We start from the raw sequence: 17313 nt of genomic DNA on the forward strand, positions 1-17313 counted from the left end.
CTGATACTCTCACGTGCATTGCAAGCTTCGCAAGATTTTAGTAAATCTATTCGGTCCTGATTTGAGACACCGAATCCCACTCCTCTTGCTTTTACGATGATCGAAAAATTGGAACTTGATGATTTATTCCTGATGAACAATACTGTTGAGATTGATGGGAAATTCACTATTTTGGGAAATATACATATATGAAGATGGAGATACTCAATATACAAATTCTTAATATATCATTTTATTTGTATAGATGGAGAATTTATGTGAAGAATTACATATTTATTATCGATCCATCCCTGAATTCGCGGTCGGCGACGGCATTCAGTCGATTTCTTCACGCCGCCGGAACTGGGCGGAAGACGATGGTGGCGTGCTTTGCAATCTGCAAGCTGAACTGCCCTCCCTTCTCCGTCACGTCGATCCTCTCCGTCCCCGACGGCGGCGTCATCTCGAACTCCTTCACCAGCTTCCCCACAACGAGCCCCAGCAGCGGCATTGCCAGTATGATCCCTGGGCAGCTCCGCCGGCCCATCCCGAAGGGTAGGAACCGGAAGTCCACCTTCCCCCCGCCCACCACAGCATCCACCTCCTGCTCTTCCTCCAGGAACCTCTCCGGCCGGAACTCCTCCGGCCGCAACCACCACTCCGGGTTGTTCCCCAGCCACCACGCGTTGACGATCACTTTGGTCCGCTTGGGGATGTCGTACCCCCCGAGCTTCGCCGCGTCGAGGTTCATGTGGGGGACCAGCAGCGGGATCGGTGAGTGAAGCCGGAGCGTCTCCTTCACCACCGCCTCCAGGTACGGCAGTCGCGGCAGGCTCGTCTCTGTCACTGGATCCTCGCCCAGCACTTGCCGGAGCTCCTCCCGGAGTCGCTGCTGGCAGTTGGGGTGATTCACCAGCTCCGCCAGCGCCCACTCCATTCCCCACAACGTCGTCTCTATCGCTGCAATCGATCGATCGATCGATATATCAATCATAAGTGCAAGATCAATTTATGCCCAATTCGTAGCTCCGTTGGTTAATTACCTGCAACGTTAATGTTCTCGACGATGTAGATGACGTTGTCGGAGCTGATCTCCCCGTTCATCTCAGCTTCGAGGATGTAGTCCATGGCGCACCTCAGCCGGTCGCTGCTCGAATCTCTGGCGGACATCACCTTCCTGTTCCCAAATCGAAATTTTTTTGAAGTCTTTTGCTTGGTAGTTGTAAAGATTCCAACGATTCGGTAAAGTATATATGTACCTTCTTTTCTCGACATAGTTGTCGTTGAAAAAGGCAAGGCGGCGGCTCTGCAAGTCCCTGCATTTCTCCAAGTAGCCCTTCAAGAAGGGCCTCAAGATGGGGATGAAGTCGCCGTAGTTGTAATCGAAGCTCTGCGCGAGGCGGCTCCGCTCGGAGTTGAACTGAGTCGCCTGCTGGAACAGCGGATCCTCCACCGACTCGAACCGCGCGTCGAACATCATCCGGTACATGATGTTGTAGAGCATCAGCTGGAGGCGGCGGCGGACCACGATGCCTCCCGGCTGCGCCGCCCGCAGGTATTCCGTCACCGCGTCCATCTCCTCCTCCCACATCCCCCTGTACTGCACGACTACCTTACTGGTGAAGAAGGGCATGGTCATGATGCGGCGCATCTTGCGCCAGTGGTCGCCGTACTCGGTGAACACCATGTCCTTGCCGCTGGCGGTGAAGATGTCCCACACCAGGTTCCGCGGCCGCGAGCCGAACTCCACGCCCTGCGTGTGGAGCACCTCGGCGGCGAGCTTGGGGTCAGAAACGACCGCCAGGTTCCGCACCCCCAGCCGAAGCAGGAACACGCCACCATACTTCTCGGCCATGCCCACCAGGTTCCGGTGGTTCAGGTCGTTCCCTACCTGGAGCCAGTTGCCAAAGATGGGCCAGGCGACAGGACCAGGCGGAGTTTTCCCACCCCCGCCGGAGGAGGAGGAGAGCAAAACGAACGGGACGACGAAGAGGAGAGGAATGGACACCACCGCCAGAGATTGTCCGGACTTGGCGAGGAACGCCGAGGCTACGGCGAGGAAGGTGAGGGCGGTGAACCTGGCCACGGAGATCGCCATTGCGGTGCTTGATGCAATGCCTCAACGAGCCATGGCCTCTATTTATTTATAGGACGAGTTCATTAAGACAGTGGAGTACAATTATTATCATAATTAAGGAGGTTTGGTGGTTGAGTACGATCATCATCATTAATTAATTAATTAATTATATGGTTTTGGAAGGCTAAATCCGTGGGCGGAGGAGGGGAAACAAGGTAGAGAAGAGGGAAGTGAGTTGGTAAGGAAGAAGAGAGAGGTTGACACAGCAATTCGAAGACAAATTGAACTCTGACTTTTGTTTATTTTCAACCAAATCCAAGGCTAAATACGCAAGGAATCTCGTTGATTCATCTATCGAATCCACGTAACAATTGATTCACTTCACACAAATCTAATAAATTTTATTTTTATTTTTGGGTTTGGAATTGTTCATCAGTGTTGGTTGGTGGATGGATACTTTAGGCAAAAATCCTTCCTTCCTTCCTCCTGAATTTATTATTATTAATAATTAAAATGAGCCCTATAATTGTTTTATTTTATTTTATTTTTTTAACTTCGTAAATAATATAATATTTAGTCGGATAAAATTTATCAAACTCTTCTTCTACTTCTTCTCGTCGCCGGAAGCGCGGAGCAGGCAGCGAAGAGAGGTGCTCCTCCATTTCCGCTGCATTCGTCCTCGCCACCATCCTCTCCCTCTCGACCCTCCGATCCTCGCCGATCCGCCGCTTTCTCCGTCGATCGGCTGATCCTGAGGCTTCCCCTCCATTGGATCAGTTCGACATGGACCAGAGGCTGAAGCTACAGCAGCAGCAGGCCCTGATGCAGCAGGTGATGCTCCACCAGCAACATCAGCAGCTTTACCATTCCGAGGTCTTGGCTGCCGCCATGTCTCAGGTGTGACTGCCATTTTGTTATCTTTCTGGTTAGATAACGATTGGTTTGAGCAGGGATTGTCCTCGATTGTTTAAATTCAAAGGTCAGCCTTTGTCGCTGTGTCTCGAAGTTGTGCATTTTTATTTGTAGGATTCATTTGATAATCTATGCCCTCCCTAACATCCAAAGAAGAATATTTTTGATGAAAATTGAGGATTTCGGTCTTCATTTAAATCCGGAAGAACAACATAGAGGAACCTCTTGTGACATTTCAAAAGCCTGAAATTTCTCCCACATTCGTGAATCATTGCTTCCGATGGATTCGAATTGCATAACTTAATTTTGCTCTGCAAATGTGTATGCTAAAAATTAGACATTGTTGCAGAATCAAGGGTAAAATGCTTGAAATTTCTCCATTGGCTAATTTTTGGCAGGTCATGATCCGCGAAGGACATAATCCTATCTTCATTTTTGTTGTTTCTGATCCTTATAGTCAATTAATCATTTCTATTTCTAGATAATTAGCTTATGCTTCTGTTCCAACCTTGTACTTTTGGCTCATTCTGAGGTTAGTCCATGGGCCCCTGTCCTGGTTAGTAAGAATGCCCATGCATGCCATAAAATAGTTTATACGCACAAGGAAACAAAAAATATCATAATAATTTTTAGTAGGTGCCATCTGGACAAGATGGTAAGAGCATGGAAGTTGTTGCCAAGGTACTAGGTTTGAAACTTGCCTTCTTCAAAATGGAGGCTTGTTTCCATATATATTATCTAAAATGGTACCATAACAATTTTAATCAATTGCATAAATAAGCTACATGTAGGATTTCCGTTTATATCATAAGGATATTTATAAGCTAACTCCTACCAAAGTTCTTACAAGAACTAGGGCGCTCAACTCAAACCCTTTTTAGTCCAGTATCACTTGGTACACACGTTCCTTTATTTGAAGAGAGATTATTAACCATTTTATGAGTATATTTACACTCTTGTATCATAATATCCATTCCTTAGTAATCTTGTTGCCATCTATCTCAATACCCACTTCAGTCACTCAAGTTGTCTGAACAAACTTTCTGTTATTTGACATTCTTTTTACTGAACAATTGGATGATGATTTTCTTGTATTTTTGTCATTATTTGTTGCGTCTGTGACAGTAGTTCTCTTTTAATTCTTCTTTTCTCTTTATATGTTTATGTTCAGTTGGCTGAAACCTCTTCTACTTCTATCTGAAGATTTTATTCACTTTTATATTTAACCATTATTCCTAAGACCATCCTACTACTGGTCTTTTGATTTTCCTTGTTCCATAATGATTTGAATCTTTTTTCCACTCCTTTGATTGAGTGAAATCATTTTTTTGCATACTTTTCTGGATTTCAAGGTGATTTTCTTACAAAATTATATATCTACACATTCAGCCTTTAGATGTGCTAGTACTTATATAACAACTCAATAGCAGAGGTGCCAACTTATTCAGTCTACTATATTAAACTCTAATTGCATGTAATTTTAACTTCAATTCTCTGTAACACAAAAGGCTGGTGTGGTTCCCACTTATGTGTTTCCATGCAGGGTTGACATTTTAAGTCTTACCTTCACTTGGAAAGGGATTTCCACTAATATCCCATGTTTTTATTTTACTAATTGTTTTATAATTTGACTTCCTTTATGATCAGAATATGTAGTAAAATTTTCTTTGTTCAATTTGATTTGCATAATTGAAATTTTTGAGCCTTTTGTTAGTTTCATTGTATAAGAGGATTCAAATTGGAATCCCGTTTCTAATTGTTATTAGTTGTTTTCTTAATTTATATTTTCCCCAAGTTGTTAGGATAACTATCATCTTTCAATGCAGATGGAACCTATTCCAAGTGGCAATCTTCCCCCTGGGTTTGATCCATCTACATGCCGCAGTGTGTGAGTACCTTTTGTAGTGTTTTTCTTTGTTCACCTTTTACTTTTCTTTTTCCCATTTTCATTCAATGTTCTAGCCCATTTCTTACACATATCGAGCATATGCCATTATGATAGTAACTTCCCAATGGATGATGTTGGTTGATGTCCTCTAAGATTGCACATTAATTTAGTCTTTCCTAACTTCTGACTTCTTCAGGATATATTTTCTGTTAGTAAGGCATTATTGAAAATCATGAATTCTTATATCCTAAATCTTTTTTTACATAACTTTAAATATTTCAGCTTGATTTGATATCATTTTTATTTCTTTGTTTTATTAGATATGTGGGCAATATCCATCCAAATGTGACAGAGAGCCTGCTTGAAGAAGTTTTCCAAAGTATTGGTCCACTTGAAGGATGCAAACTCATCAGGAAAGAAAAGGTTTTTTCCTGGATCAGAAGTCAAAACTATTGAAGTTTTCATCCTTAGAAAATAGGCTATTCTCTGTGCTCTTATCTTTGTTTATTGAAGTTACCGAACCACAATCTTCTTTGTTTGGCATCACTTTGTTTTCTCGATGGAAATTCAAGATTATGTTAATAGATTTTTGTCTGTGTTGGTCATGTTGAAAATGATAATTAAGCTATAACTTGTCAGTCCTAGGTAATTTTTCTTTAGTTTATTATAATCAGACCTATGCTTGGTTGTGAAAGCTAATATCTGGAACGAGTAGAAAAGATTCAAATTCTTTCTCATACAGATCAAAAAACTTGAGCCTAAATGTATTGTATTAAATTTATCTTGCTTTCCTGGTGCCTAAGAAGCTTATTTCACAATGCTTGAGATTATGTTGCCACATTCAAATTGCAGAGGGTTCTGTCTGAAAGTAGGGCTAAATTTGAACGACATTAGTTCTCTGGGTGGAACATAATAATGTTCTCCAGCAACAAACCCTTGAACAATGCTTAAAAAATGAATATTTTTTGGTTAGTTCAGGTACTGGAGCTTTTATTCTAAGTATATGAATTTACAAGCATGGTTTCTTGTCTAAGATGATCTATGTTCTATTGGCACCTCAAATATTATCTTTATGATGTGGTCCATGTGGACAAGGTAGTCATTAGATATTGAAGTTGCTAGAGACGAATCATTATTTATCTTCAGGATTTTTTAGTCCCCCTTTTCTGTATAATGATTTATGAGGCCATGGTTTTGCTAAGATGATCTGCATTTGATTGCATCACTAGTACTGTCTAAGATGTGATCCGATGTGGTTGTGATCCATGTGGTTTAAGTATTGTTTTATATTGATGACACAAGGACTAACATTCTATTCATCTTCTCCAATTTTATTTTTTAGTCTTATTTTTTTGTTATGTATTATACTACTAGAGTCTTGTATAATTTTCTTATAACTCCAGTGGGATTGTTGGACAATGGAGCTAGCCATTGTGAATATTGAGTTTTTTTTTAGTTTAGTGCATCATGAGCTCCATGGAGGATACTGGTGTTTGAACTAAAAATATTTATGGGACTAGTAGCAGCTGCTTTTCTAGTTGCCCTCTGATAAGAATATTGTGACAAATATGACACTGTTGGAGGCCGAGGGAACACATCATACTGTACAGTTAGATGCAACATAATTGTTCTGCTTGAGGGGAATTATTTTGGAGCAGTAATAAAGGGCAGATCGGTATATGAAACTCCCGCCAATATGGGATCTTGAGGAAAGATCAGATCATATTAATCTATTGTATGCAACCTTATCCTACATTGTAAGAGGTTGTTTTCGTAACTCGAATCCATCACTACAATGTCACACGGAAGCAACTTTACCATTGTGCCAAGACTCCCCTTCATTTTGGAGCAGTGATGTTTCCAGAAAAATCCTCACAAAAGTTTGCTCCACTAATGAAGTACACTAAATTTCCCCATGACATATCATTATTGGTGGATACTGAAGGAGTTTGCTGGCTGATTCCTTCTGATTAAAAAGCTTGAGAATCCTTACAGATTTTAAGAAATTAAGGAAAGTCCATGATTCTGATGATTTTATTCGTAACTCTCTCTTTGTACAAATACATAACAGAAATGGGTAAGTGAATATTGCAAGAATTTCTTCAGCTCAATCTGATATGATGGCTTCTCTGTCCATTGGAAGTTCTTACACCAACAATTTGAAATCTTTTTGGAAAAGTGTTCGTAAACATATAATTTGATCTTTTCCCTTATCCCCTTGGCGAATTGTATGAATGATTTATTTATCAGATTGAATGCTCGTATGCACATTGGAGACAGTAGGATGGTCTCTTTCTGCTGGCACACAAACCAAGCAAGAGAACTTCTTGGATGGTGAATCACCAGAGCTTGATTAATGTTTGAGGCACTCATTGAGTGATCTAGTTCCATAAGAATAATGTAATTCTTGGATTGTTGTTCCTATGAAATAGTAGCTATTATCCGCTCTCGTTGGTTGATCTCCATTGTCAAATTTCTCCTAATGTGGCTATGTCTCTTCTGATCATGTATATATTTTGTAGTCTTCTTTTGGGTTTGTTGATTACCATGATCGAAGGTCTGCAGCTCTTGCAATCATGTCACTGCATGGGCTACAGATGTAAGATCTCCTTAAGATGCATGGCATAGTTTGCCTGATTTAGTTTTTATGGAAATTTTTAGTTTTAGTTCTTTGATATTTTTGTGCTTTTGCAGATATGGCCAGGCAATCAAGGTGAATTGGGCATTTGCCAGTGGTCAAAGAGAGGACACTTCTGGTATAGATCGCATCATTTTCTATTGGGTGTGATCAGTACATTACTCGAACCTGCTTTGCTTTGGTTTTCATTTTGAGCAGGACATTTCCATATTTTTGTTGGTGACTTAAGTCCTGAGGTCACTGATGCAACACTTTTTGCATGCTTCTCAGTATATGCCACTTGTTCGTAAGTCATTCACATATTTTCATCCTGCTCAGATTTAGCATTTATAAACGAGTCTTGATACTTCTATTTTACAATTTTCAGTGATGCACGGGTTATGTGGGATAACAAAACTGGGCGGTCGAGAGGATTTGGCTTTGTTTCATTTCGCAACCAACAGGTATGAATGAAATTACTTGTCAGAAACTTCCCTTCTAGATTTCTTATTTCCTCGCCATGCCTTGCCCAACCCCACACAGACTTTATAGGCCGATCAGGCCCATACCATGTGCTGGCCAGGCATGGCTCATCGACATGCCTATCATGACCACCATTATACTTTTTGCTTGCAACATGTTAGCTTCTATTCGATATGAAGCTAATTTACTCTTGGCAGAATCCATTCACGTTATTTCTCCTTACTGTCATGTTATTTTTTGCAGGATGCTCAAAATTCTATTGATGACATGACTGGTAAGGGTTGGATTGACTGCTTCTGTAATTCCAATAGTTCTCCTGACTATTTTAGGGGTTATCATCCCTTGTCTCCAGGTAAATGGCTTGGAAGCAGGCAAATTAGGTGCAATTGGGCAGCCAAGACTCCTACTGGAGAAGAGAAACCCCAAAACGACGATCAAAATCAAATTGCTGTCGTTTTAACAGAAGGAAGTAGCAATACAGGTGAACTAGCTAAAATTTACTAGTTAGGATTATTAATAGTGTAGGCCCTCATGTTGTCACTCTATCCATCTGACTTTTGTAATTCAAGAGTAGGCTTTTCCCTTGCAACATATCATGCTTACTATGTATTCCAACATGCATATACATGATGCAATTTGAAGAAAACTCACATTATGTGGTTTAATACAAACAGAGGGTGCCCAAGAGAGTTCAAATGAAATGGACCCTGATAACAATCCTGCATACACAACAGTTTATGTAGGTAATCTGGCGCATGAGGTAACTCCTCCTTATTCTATATAGACTTTGATATGATGTCTTGTTCTATCTTTGCCTCGATTTTTCATATTCCTTATCGTTCAAACACATTCGGTGATGATAGAATATACGGTTGTTTGAGTGTGTTTCTATTGAATCAATCCATTCGGTGATGATTTTTCAGGTAACACAAACTGAGCTTCATCGTCAATTCCATATTTTAGGAGCTGGTGTGATTGAGGAAGTGAGGATACAAAGGGATAAAGGATTTGGATTCGTGAGATACCATAGCCACGATGAAGCTGCTTTAGCCATTCAAATGGCTAATGGAAGGCTAGTGTGTGGAAAATCAATGAAAGTATGCTCTTTGATTCAGAGTCTTAGGCACTTGTTTCTGCTATTTGTACCAAAAACCAATTGGTTCCTCAGCTCTTCCAACATACACTACTAACGTTGTTTGAATCCAATAATCCTTAACAGTGTTCTTGGGGTACCAAGCCAACTCCACCTGGAACAACTTCTAATCCGCTACCTCCTCCTGTTCCACCATTTCAGCTTGTACCGATGCCAGATCTCCAAGGTTTCAAATCTGCTGAGCTCCTGGCATATCAGCGCCAACTCGCCTTAAATCAGGCTGCCGCTGGAGCAATGGTCGGCCAACATGGCCTTGCTGCTGCTCAGGCTTTAGCAGGGTTTGGTGGGTCGCAGGCCATTTACGATGCTTACTCCAATATTCTTTCATCCGGTCAACAGCTATTTTACTACAACTAACTGCAAGCAAGCAAGCCCCACATACTTTCCCGTTGCTATGTTTTGGCCTAAACATTTTTGTGGTTTGGTATTGTTTGCACTTGTTTTGGGTTGTGCTAGCCCTCTTAATTCCTTGTTTTGGTTTTTATTTTTCTCACAACATGCATGTTGAATTTGGCATGTGGATCGATGTAATCTTCTTCTGCTGTTGCAGATTTGTTTCTACCAATTAAGAAATTGAGGATGCATACAACAATTGTTATGCTTTCAGAATAGTTGATGTGCATATATTGTATTCTTTTATGCTGAAGAAGAGAAGGAAATTTATCAAAATTTCTTAGAATTTAATAGCAAAGATTTTAGTTTCGAAATCATTAAAATATTTAGAGTTTTTTAAACTGTTATTTCACCACCTTCTATCTATCTTTTTAGTATTTTTTTAAATAGATGAATTACTACTAGTTAAGAGGTGAAGTGATAAGTTTTAAAATCTTGATGGGTATTTTGATGATTTTACAACTCTACAAGGCATTTTAAAAAGAGAAAAAATTAAGAAGAAACTCCATCATTGCATTTTTACATTTAAATGTTTCCATTGGAGCAACAAATATGAAATAAATTATTCATCATCTAATTTTTCAGCTTCAAATATTTTCTTCACCAAGTTGTAAAATTAAGTTCAATTTACACAATATCCCTTACTCTTAATTACAATCAAACTTCACAAAAACCAGGTCACAAACAATTAGACATACATTGGACCATCATTATATATATATATACAAGCCATTATGAATTAACTAATTAATAATGATTTATTCAAGAACAAGAAAACTACAATCTTTAAAATCATATTTAACAACTCAACCTGAATTATTCAGAGAGAGAGAGAAATTTGTGTGGCTCGGCTCCATTTCTCAAGCAACATCTGATATGATATGATCTTCTTCATGCATCATATGGCCGATGATCCACTCGAGTTAGTTCTTGAACTTTCAGACCCTGATGGTGTCCATACTGAATCACTAAAGTTATCCTGCCAAACAATTAATATAGTTACGATATGATTTGAGTTTGTCACAAACTATATATATATATATATATATTACAGAACTATCAGAAAGAACAAATTAAATGGCTGGATAATTAAGATAGATAGATATATGAACTGCAGTTTGCACCTGGCAAAGCATACTATCTTCTGCGAGATCTCTTAGCCTATTGAGTTCCAACATCACTGTAGTTTCAAGATCAGGCCGATGAATCCTTTGCGTCTCGGTGCATTTGAGAGCGAGCTCGGCGAGATTTTGTGCCTCTTCGACCGGCCAATCAGCCACTGCTGGATCTAACACTGGAGCGAACTTGTCTTCCTCGATCGAGAGGCGCAAGAGTTGTGTTAGTCCGTCGGGAGGCTTAGCTGTTAAAATCTGCATCAGCACAATTCCTAGTGAGTATACGTCAGATTCCACCCCCAGCAGCCCTGTTTGGAGGTACTCGGGATCGGAATAGCAGAATGTCCCATCGGACGTCGACTCGGAAACCGACGAGGTCGGAACCAGTCGTGCAAGGCCGACATCACTGATCTTGCTCACGTAGTGTTTGTCGAGAAGGATGTTCCTTGGCCTGAGGACTCGGTGCACAATCGGTTCGGGTTTCATGTGGTGCAAGAAGAGGAGGCCCGTCGCGATCTCAGCCGCAATGATGAATCGGAATTGCCAGGGAATCGCCGGCGTATTCCCTCGCCGGAACAGGCGGTCCTCCAAGCTTCCGTTGGGCATGTATTCGTACACGAGGCAGCGGTGCTCCGAGCATGCACCCAAAAGGAGGACAATGTTTGGGTGCCTGATGCAACTCAGAAGCCCAACCTACCGGCCGGTAAATTGCAACGAAATTAAGATCGCGAGAGAGAATGAGAAACCGATGGGAATTAGTATTTAAATTGCTCGATCGATCGATCGATCTTCGAGTTTCATTAAGGTGTTCGTTACGTTACGTTACCTCTTGTTGAAAGTGATCATCATCTGCCTGGTCTTGAGCTGCATTTGCGCGAAGAACCTTAACGGCAACCTTTGTATGATCTAGATAACACTCGTAGACAGGGCCGTAACCTCCCTCTCCGATCTTTAGTGATTCCGCGAAAGATTCCGTGGCGATCTCGATTTCTTCCATTGAGAATTTCCGGTATCTATCTATCTGTGACAGGGAATACAATTCTCTCCTTTGCTCCTCGACCTCCTTCTTTAGCTTCCTCTCGAATAGACTTCTCCTCTGTGATTCTAGCTCTATCTCAGCTTCCTCTATCGTTTGAGCCTCGAGCCTCTTCGCTTCCTCCGATCTCCAAGACTGGAGTTGTGCCGCCTGCAAGCAACAAGTCTTAATTAGTTCAATTCAGTAGGAGATATATCATGGCTGTACTCGATCGATCGATCGAGACATGCACTGATATATATGATTAATTCTGAAGGGTGGCCTGACTGATCACTTTTTGTTTAGCAGCGACTGCTTCTTTGCAAGCTCTGTTGTACATATCCATAGTTTGCTCGACTTGTTGCTTCAGTCTCTTCACCTCTTCTTGCATACCGTCCTACGATCGAAATGACATTCCTTGCATTCAGACAATCGTCTTAATTTGGTAACTGAAAATTTAATACTAGCTAGCTAGATTCATGTCTCATGTCTGGGCCGCCGCCGGCGGCTTTACAGTACTTACCGTGGCGGTCGGTGACAGCGCCGTTATTCCATGGCTTTCATGTTCTTCGTTCCAACCCAAGGCCGCCCCAGTGAGGCACGAACTGAGTTTTCTGCAGCGCGGCGTCGTCGTGATGCAGCTGTCGAAGTCGTGCTCGAAGCCTTCCGATGCGCAGCTGGACGCCCTCGAAGGGAAAGCGCAAGCGCCGCTCGGCCTCCCAGAGCTCACAGACGATCGTCTGTCGGCGTCGGACCACGCGAAATATGCCACGCCGTCGGTCGTCGAGTGATCCGTCTCCGACTTTACGTTGGAAGGTCGCGATCTATTTAATTTGTTTGTTTTTTCACGACGCGCGATCGATTTAGTCAGTAACATCGATCGATCATCGATATATATCATCTTGATTAAAAGCTTTAATAAAATCTAAATCGAGCTTACCTGACTGATTCATCATTGTGCAGGCTATGATCGTCCCATGTCACTCCTCTCGAAAGGTCACTCGGCACTACAGGAGTGTACGATTCTTTTACAAACCTGAATTACAAGACTCGGAGAGAGAGAGAGAGAGAGAGAGAGAGAGAGAGAGAGAGAACCTCTTGAAAAACCACGTCCCAAGGTATCGAGCTTGAAGCTGGCATCGCTTCGAATCTGATCGCGAAAAGGAGAGTTGGTGGGAGCAGGAAGCAGAGCTACGCGAGTGGAGGATAACTTTCCCTTAGCGATCACATAGACACTGCAAAAATTGGGAGCCTTCTTCGTGATGTTGCCGGCGATGTCGTGGCCGGTGAACCTCCTGAAAAATAATATATATATATATCGATCGAAACATTGTTTGTTTGTTTAAATTTTGTATCGGAATTGAAGGGGGAAAAGGCTAGCTAGCTCGTGGATCGGATAGATACCAACCTGACAAATGCACTCTTCGATGAGGCACCAACGACCAGCTTCTCGATGGCAGCATCGGAGACAAATTCAGTAATAGCCTTAGCTACGTCTTGCCCTCCCAACACCACATCCTTGCAGTGTATCTGTATTTAATTCGTCAACGACACTTGGTTTTTGTGTTGTTTTGTTTTTGGTTTGATTTCTTGAGTCGAGAGAAATTAAAGATAGATAGAGATCGAGGTATGCATGCATGCATGCACAAGATGGGAAAAAGCTATATAGAGATGAAGAATTGAAGGATATATATATTGATTTGTTTGATAGATAGATCAGAATTGCATGTACTAGCTACTCACATCTTTGCGCAAACAAAAGCAACGAAATGGAAGGAAGATATCTTTTACTTTGTGATTCTTGGAGTCCTTGTGCACGACCACTGTACGTAGTACATGAAAAACCAGATTGTATATGTATATATAATCAATGAAACAACTATCAATAATTAATTTTAATTGTAAAAGAAAAAGACAAACGCAACAATCTTCTAGAAGAAAACAATTAATGAATTGAAGGGGAGATGATGATGAGGTTAATTAATTACATGAGTGACTCTCAACTTTGACATGGATGAGAGTAAGAAGCTGCCCTTTGATAAGGAGGTTGTTGACGGCCCATTGCAATGCACTCTGACTTCCCTTCTTTTTGTCAATGGCCACGGCCACCAGTGGAAACCCTACGCCCACTTCCATTTGTGTAATTGGATGCCCGGCCATTGCCTGCCTTTGTCCGCCCGCATTCTTCTTCTTATGATCACCTTAATTCCATCTAGCTAATTAATTAATTAATTGATCTCCTTCTTTTCTTCTAATCCTTTCACTTTTATCCAAACAACAAATAGATATATATATAGCTCAATATCCCATTTCTCAACGCTAAAAGTACTTGTGGTTCATTTAATTTCACCTCTCTTTTCTATTTTTTCTCCTCTTAATTGAGCCTTTTGTTTGTGGTAATTAATAATCTTTTTGACTCTTTCATCACATTATTTATTTATTTATTTATTTATTTATTTATTGTCTAATGACTGACTATTATTAATTAGATGATAAGGATATATATAGTATTTGCCTAATTAGATGTTAGGAGTGACACACTGAGAATAATGTAAATTTCTGTGTTTTTTTATTTATTTTACAATAAATAAATTACTTTAGAGTAATTCTTAATTTACGTTTAAACATTTCATCAAATCCTTAAAATTTACTTTTTAAAATGCTGTTTAAAATTTTAAAATCATAAACTTTTGGTCTTCATTAATATGGTTCATTCATTTTATTTTTATAATGGTGGTAGTTTGAATCGAATCAGAATCAGATCGTATAATAATAATATTATTATAAATATAAAATTATAGATTTGGCAAGTTACTCGCCTCGCATGAAGTTTCCAATTCGATCGCCGTCTTAAATTACGGCTTCGTGTTTCTCACTTCTCCGCTCACTCTCCTCGATTGGTTACGTCTCGGCTGCTTCGTCGGTGGATCTGGATCTCCGATCGAAGAAACGCACGCGAGCACGCTAAGGTTGGATCTCTCCTCTGTCCTCTTAGCTCTGTTCCTTGAATTTTCTCCCATTTTTGTCATCGAAACCGACGCAGAGAATTCCAGATCTGATTCTGTGTATTCCTTCAGGAAAATCCTAGATTTTCTTTTCAGATCTGCGAGAGAAGCCCACCGGAGATGGGTTTTGCTGCCGGATCCGGCAACAAGATGGTATCTTTCTTCGGATCTGCCTTCTGGTTCATTGTTCTCTGCTGCCTGGCCTTTCTTCGATCCGGCGACGGGTTTTATCTACCCGGAAGCTACCCTCACGAGTATCCGGTCGGAGAGGTCCTGCCGGTGAAGGTCAACTCGCTTACCTCCATCGAGACCGAGCTTCCTTTCAGCTACTACAGTCTCCCCTTCTGCCGCCCTCAAGATGGAATCAAGGACAGCGCCGAGAATCTAGGGGAGCTCCTCATGGGAGACCGCATCGAGAACTCTCCCTACCAGTTCAAGATGTTCACCAACGATTCCGAGGTCTTCGTCTGCCAAACGAATCCCCTCTCGGCTGAAGACTTCAACCTCCTCAAGAAGCGGATCGATGAGATGTACCAGGTCAACGTCATCCTCGAGAACCTACCGGCGATTCGGTACACGAGGAGAGACGATTTCGTCCTCCGGTGGACGGGCTATCCGATCGGAGTCAGAGCCGACAATTCCTACTATGTGTTCAATCATCTAAAGTTCACTGTTTTGGTGCACAAGTACGAAGAGACCAATGTGGCGAGGGTGGTCGGAAGCACTGGTGACGCAGCCGATGTGATCCAGATCGCAGATAAGTCGAGATCTGGAAAGGCAGGCTGGATGGTGGTTGGATTCGAGGTCGTGCCATGCAGTGTAGTTCACAATCTCGAGAAAACCAAGAATTTGAAGATGTATGACAAGTACCCGGCAAAGATCCAATGCGATCCTACTACTGTCGCCATGAAGGTAAACGAGAACCAACCTATAGCCTTCACTTATGAAGTTGCCTTCGTCGAGAGTGATATCAAGTGGCCCTCTCGCTGGGATGCTTATTTGAAGATGGAAGGAGCCAAGGTCCACTGGTTCTCTATCCTTAATTCACTAATGGTGATTGCTTTCTTGGCCGGCATCGTTCTTGTGATCTTATTGAGAACTGTTCGAAGGGATCTTACCCGGTACGAAGAGCTGGATAAGGAGGCGCAAGCGCAGATGAACGAGGAGCTCTCCGGGTGGAAACTTGTTGTTGGAGATGTCTTCAGGACCCCTAGCCACCCAATGTTGCTTTGCATTATGGTGGGTGATGGTGTGCAGATTCTCGGCATGGGTGTTGTCACCATCTTCTTCGCCGCACTTGGATTCATGTCCCCCGCATCTCGGGGCACCCTCGTCACGGGGATGTTGTTCTTCTACCTGATTCTTGGAATTGCAGCAGGATATGTTGCTGTTAGGATGTGGAAGACAATCAAAGGAGGGAATCATTCTGGTTGGATCTCTGTTTCCTGGCGCGTAGCTTGTTTCTTCCCCGGCATCGCCTTCCTGATCCTCACCACATTGAATTTCCTGCTATGGGGCAGCCATAGCACTGGCGCAATCCCAATTTCCTTGTTCATTGTGCTGCTGCTGCTGTGGTTCTGCATCTCACTTCCACTCACTCTTGCTGGTGGATTCATCGGCGCCAAGGCATCACATATTGAGTTCCCTGTCCGGACTAATCAAATTCCTCGCGAGATCCCTCCGCAGAAGTACCCATCATGGTTGCTGGTTATCGGAGCTGGGACTCTGCCATTCGGCACTCTATTCATTGAACTCTTCTTCATAATGTCCAGTCTCTGGATGGGGCGAGTCTACTATGTCTTCGGGTTTCTCTTAATTGTGTTGATTCTCCTCGTCGTCGTCTGTGCGGAGGTTTCTCTAGTCCTGACCTACATGCATCTGTGCGTGGAGGATTGGAAATGGTGGTGGAAATCCTTCTTCTCTTCAGGATCCGTAGCCATCTACATCTTCTTATACTCGATCAACTATTTAATATTCGATCTTAAGAGCTTGAGTGGTCCTGTGTCTGCCACACTCTACCTTGGCTACTCACTGTTCATGGTCACTGCTATCATGCTGGCTACTGGTACAGTCGGATTCATTTCGTCCTTCTGTTTTGTTCACTACCTCTTCTCATCTGTCAAACTCGACTGAACTGCTTCTGAAACAAGGGCTCTGAAGCTATTGGCACAACTGGAACAGATTATATATGATAGAGAAGATGTTTGTAGCTTGAGGAATCCACAAGGAATATGGTAGCTTGTATGTGTGTTATCATTCATTGCTCGTTAATCGCTGTCTTTTTGTTACCTGTCTTAGAGCTTTTCAGTCATAGAATGTACTTGTTGGATCATTTGCTCTTCTCTTGGTCACAGTCATATTTTGTTAAATTATGTTGTTGTTTTTTTATGTCACAAACATAAATAAGAATTGTTCATTTGATCTATCGTCTTTGTTTAGGGGGAGCATGGATGTTGCCGTGCAATTCTTTCCCCATGATTTTTTTTGTTTTGTTTTGTTTATTCAGATGATAAAAAGATAGGAGAAAGAGGGCAGTAAGCGGTTTTCATTAATGGATGTCGGTGGAAGAGGATTGTGTTGAGTGGCAGAAATTAAACATTATGAAACATATAAATATCTGTTGCTATAATTTTATTTTATTTTATTTTTCAGATTTATTATCTCTTTCCAGATAAC

At 41.7% G+C, this 17313-nt stretch overlaps 3 protein-coding genes and 1 pseudogene across 4 annotated transcripts; 2 read left to right on the forward strand and 2 right to left on the reverse strand.

Moving 5' to 3' along the window:
* Positions 1 to 162: 162 nt before the first annotated feature.
* On the reverse strand, positions 163 to 2077 carry LOC141845656 (cytochrome P450 CYP73A100-like). Its single transcript, XM_074733710.1, has 3 exons — positions 1239 to 2077; positions 1023 to 1156; positions 163 to 939 (listed from the first exon to the last, which is right to left on the reverse strand). The coding sequence occupies exons 1-3, from the start codon at positions 2075 to 2077 to the stop codon at positions 329 to 331; spliced, it is 1584 nt and encodes a 527-aa protein (XP_074589811.1). The 3' UTR covers positions 163 to 328.
* A 762-nt stretch (positions 2078 to 2839) lies between these two features.
* LOC141845657 (RNA-binding protein 208-like) lies at positions 2840 to 9720 on the forward strand. The gene is made up of 12 exons (XM_074733711.1): positions 2840 to 2953; positions 4795 to 4856; positions 5177 to 5279; positions 7379 to 7455; positions 7551 to 7612; positions 7693 to 7780; positions 7862 to 7937; positions 8200 to 8230; positions 8309 to 8437; positions 8631 to 8716; positions 8880 to 9053; positions 9176 to 9720. Exons 1-12 carry the CDS (start codon positions 2840 to 2842, stop codon positions 9464 to 9466), a joined length of 1293 nt encoding a protein of 430 aa, XP_074589812.1. The 3' UTR covers positions 9467 to 9720.
* Positions 9721 to 10400: 680 nt separating this feature from the next.
* On the reverse strand, positions 10401 to 13792 carry LOC141844842 (U-box domain-containing protein 35-like; annotated as a pseudogene).
* A 690-nt stretch (positions 13793 to 14482) lies between these two features.
* Positions 14483 to 17060, forward strand: LOC141845067 (transmembrane 9 superfamily member 11-like). 2 transcript variants are annotated; one of them, XM_074733101.1, is made up of 2 exons: positions 14483 to 14601; positions 14710 to 17060. In XM_074733101.1, exon 2 carries the CDS (start codon positions 14758 to 14760, stop codon positions 16768 to 16770), a length of 2013 nt encoding a protein of 670 aa, XP_074589202.1. In that variant the 5' UTR covers positions 14483 to 14601; positions 14710 to 14757; the 3' UTR covers positions 16771 to 17060. The 2 variants fall into 2 exon arrangements, with proteins under 2 accessions (XP_074589202.1, XP_074589203.1); XM_074733102.1 differs by having other exon boundaries at positions 14734 to 17060.
* Positions 17061 to 17313: the final 253 nt, after the last annotated feature.

Source organism: Curcuma longa, chromosome 14 (assembly GCF_044706935.1).
Source record: "Curcuma longa cultivar G26 ecotype Majalengka, Jawa Barat chromosome 14, ITB_CL_G26_1.1, whole genome shotgun sequence".
NCBI classification, from domain to species: Eukaryota; Viridiplantae; Streptophyta; class Magnoliopsida; order Zingiberales; family Zingiberaceae; genus Curcuma; species Curcuma longa.

What these genes read in the sequence shown, in the direction of transcription:
- LOC141845656 (XM_074733710.1), bottom strand. Translation starts at nt 2,077, where the DNA reads ATGGCGATCTCCGTGGCCAGGTTCACCGCCCTCACCTTCCTCGCCGTA. An exon ending in AACTATGTCGAGAAAAGAAG is followed by an intron (nt 1,157 to 1,238) that starts GTACATATATAC and finishes ATTTGGGAACAG; the next exon opens with GAAGGTGATGTCCGCCAGAG. An exon ending in CGAGAACATTAACGTTGCAG is followed by an intron (nt 940 to 1,022) that starts GTAATTAACCAA and finishes GATCGATTGCAG; the next exon opens with CGATAGAGACGACGTTGTGG.
- LOC141845657 (XM_074733711.1), top strand. Translation starts at nt 2,840, where the DNA reads ATGGACCAGAGGCTGAAGCTACAGCAGCAGCAGGCCCTGATGCAGCAG. An exon ending in TGGCTGCCGCCATGTCTCAG is followed by an intron (nt 2,954 to 4,794) that starts GTGTGACTGCCA and finishes CTTTCAATGCAG; the next exon opens with ATGGAACCTATTCCAAGTGG. An exon ending in CCATCTACATGCCGCAGTGT is followed by an intron (nt 4,857 to 5,176) that starts GTGAGTACCTTT and finishes TTGTTTTATTAG; the next exon opens with ATATGTGGGCAATATCCATC.
- LOC141845067 (XM_074733101.1), top strand. Translation starts at nt 14,758, where the DNA reads ATGGGTTTTGCTGCCGGATCCGGCAACAAGATGGTATCTTTCTTCGGA.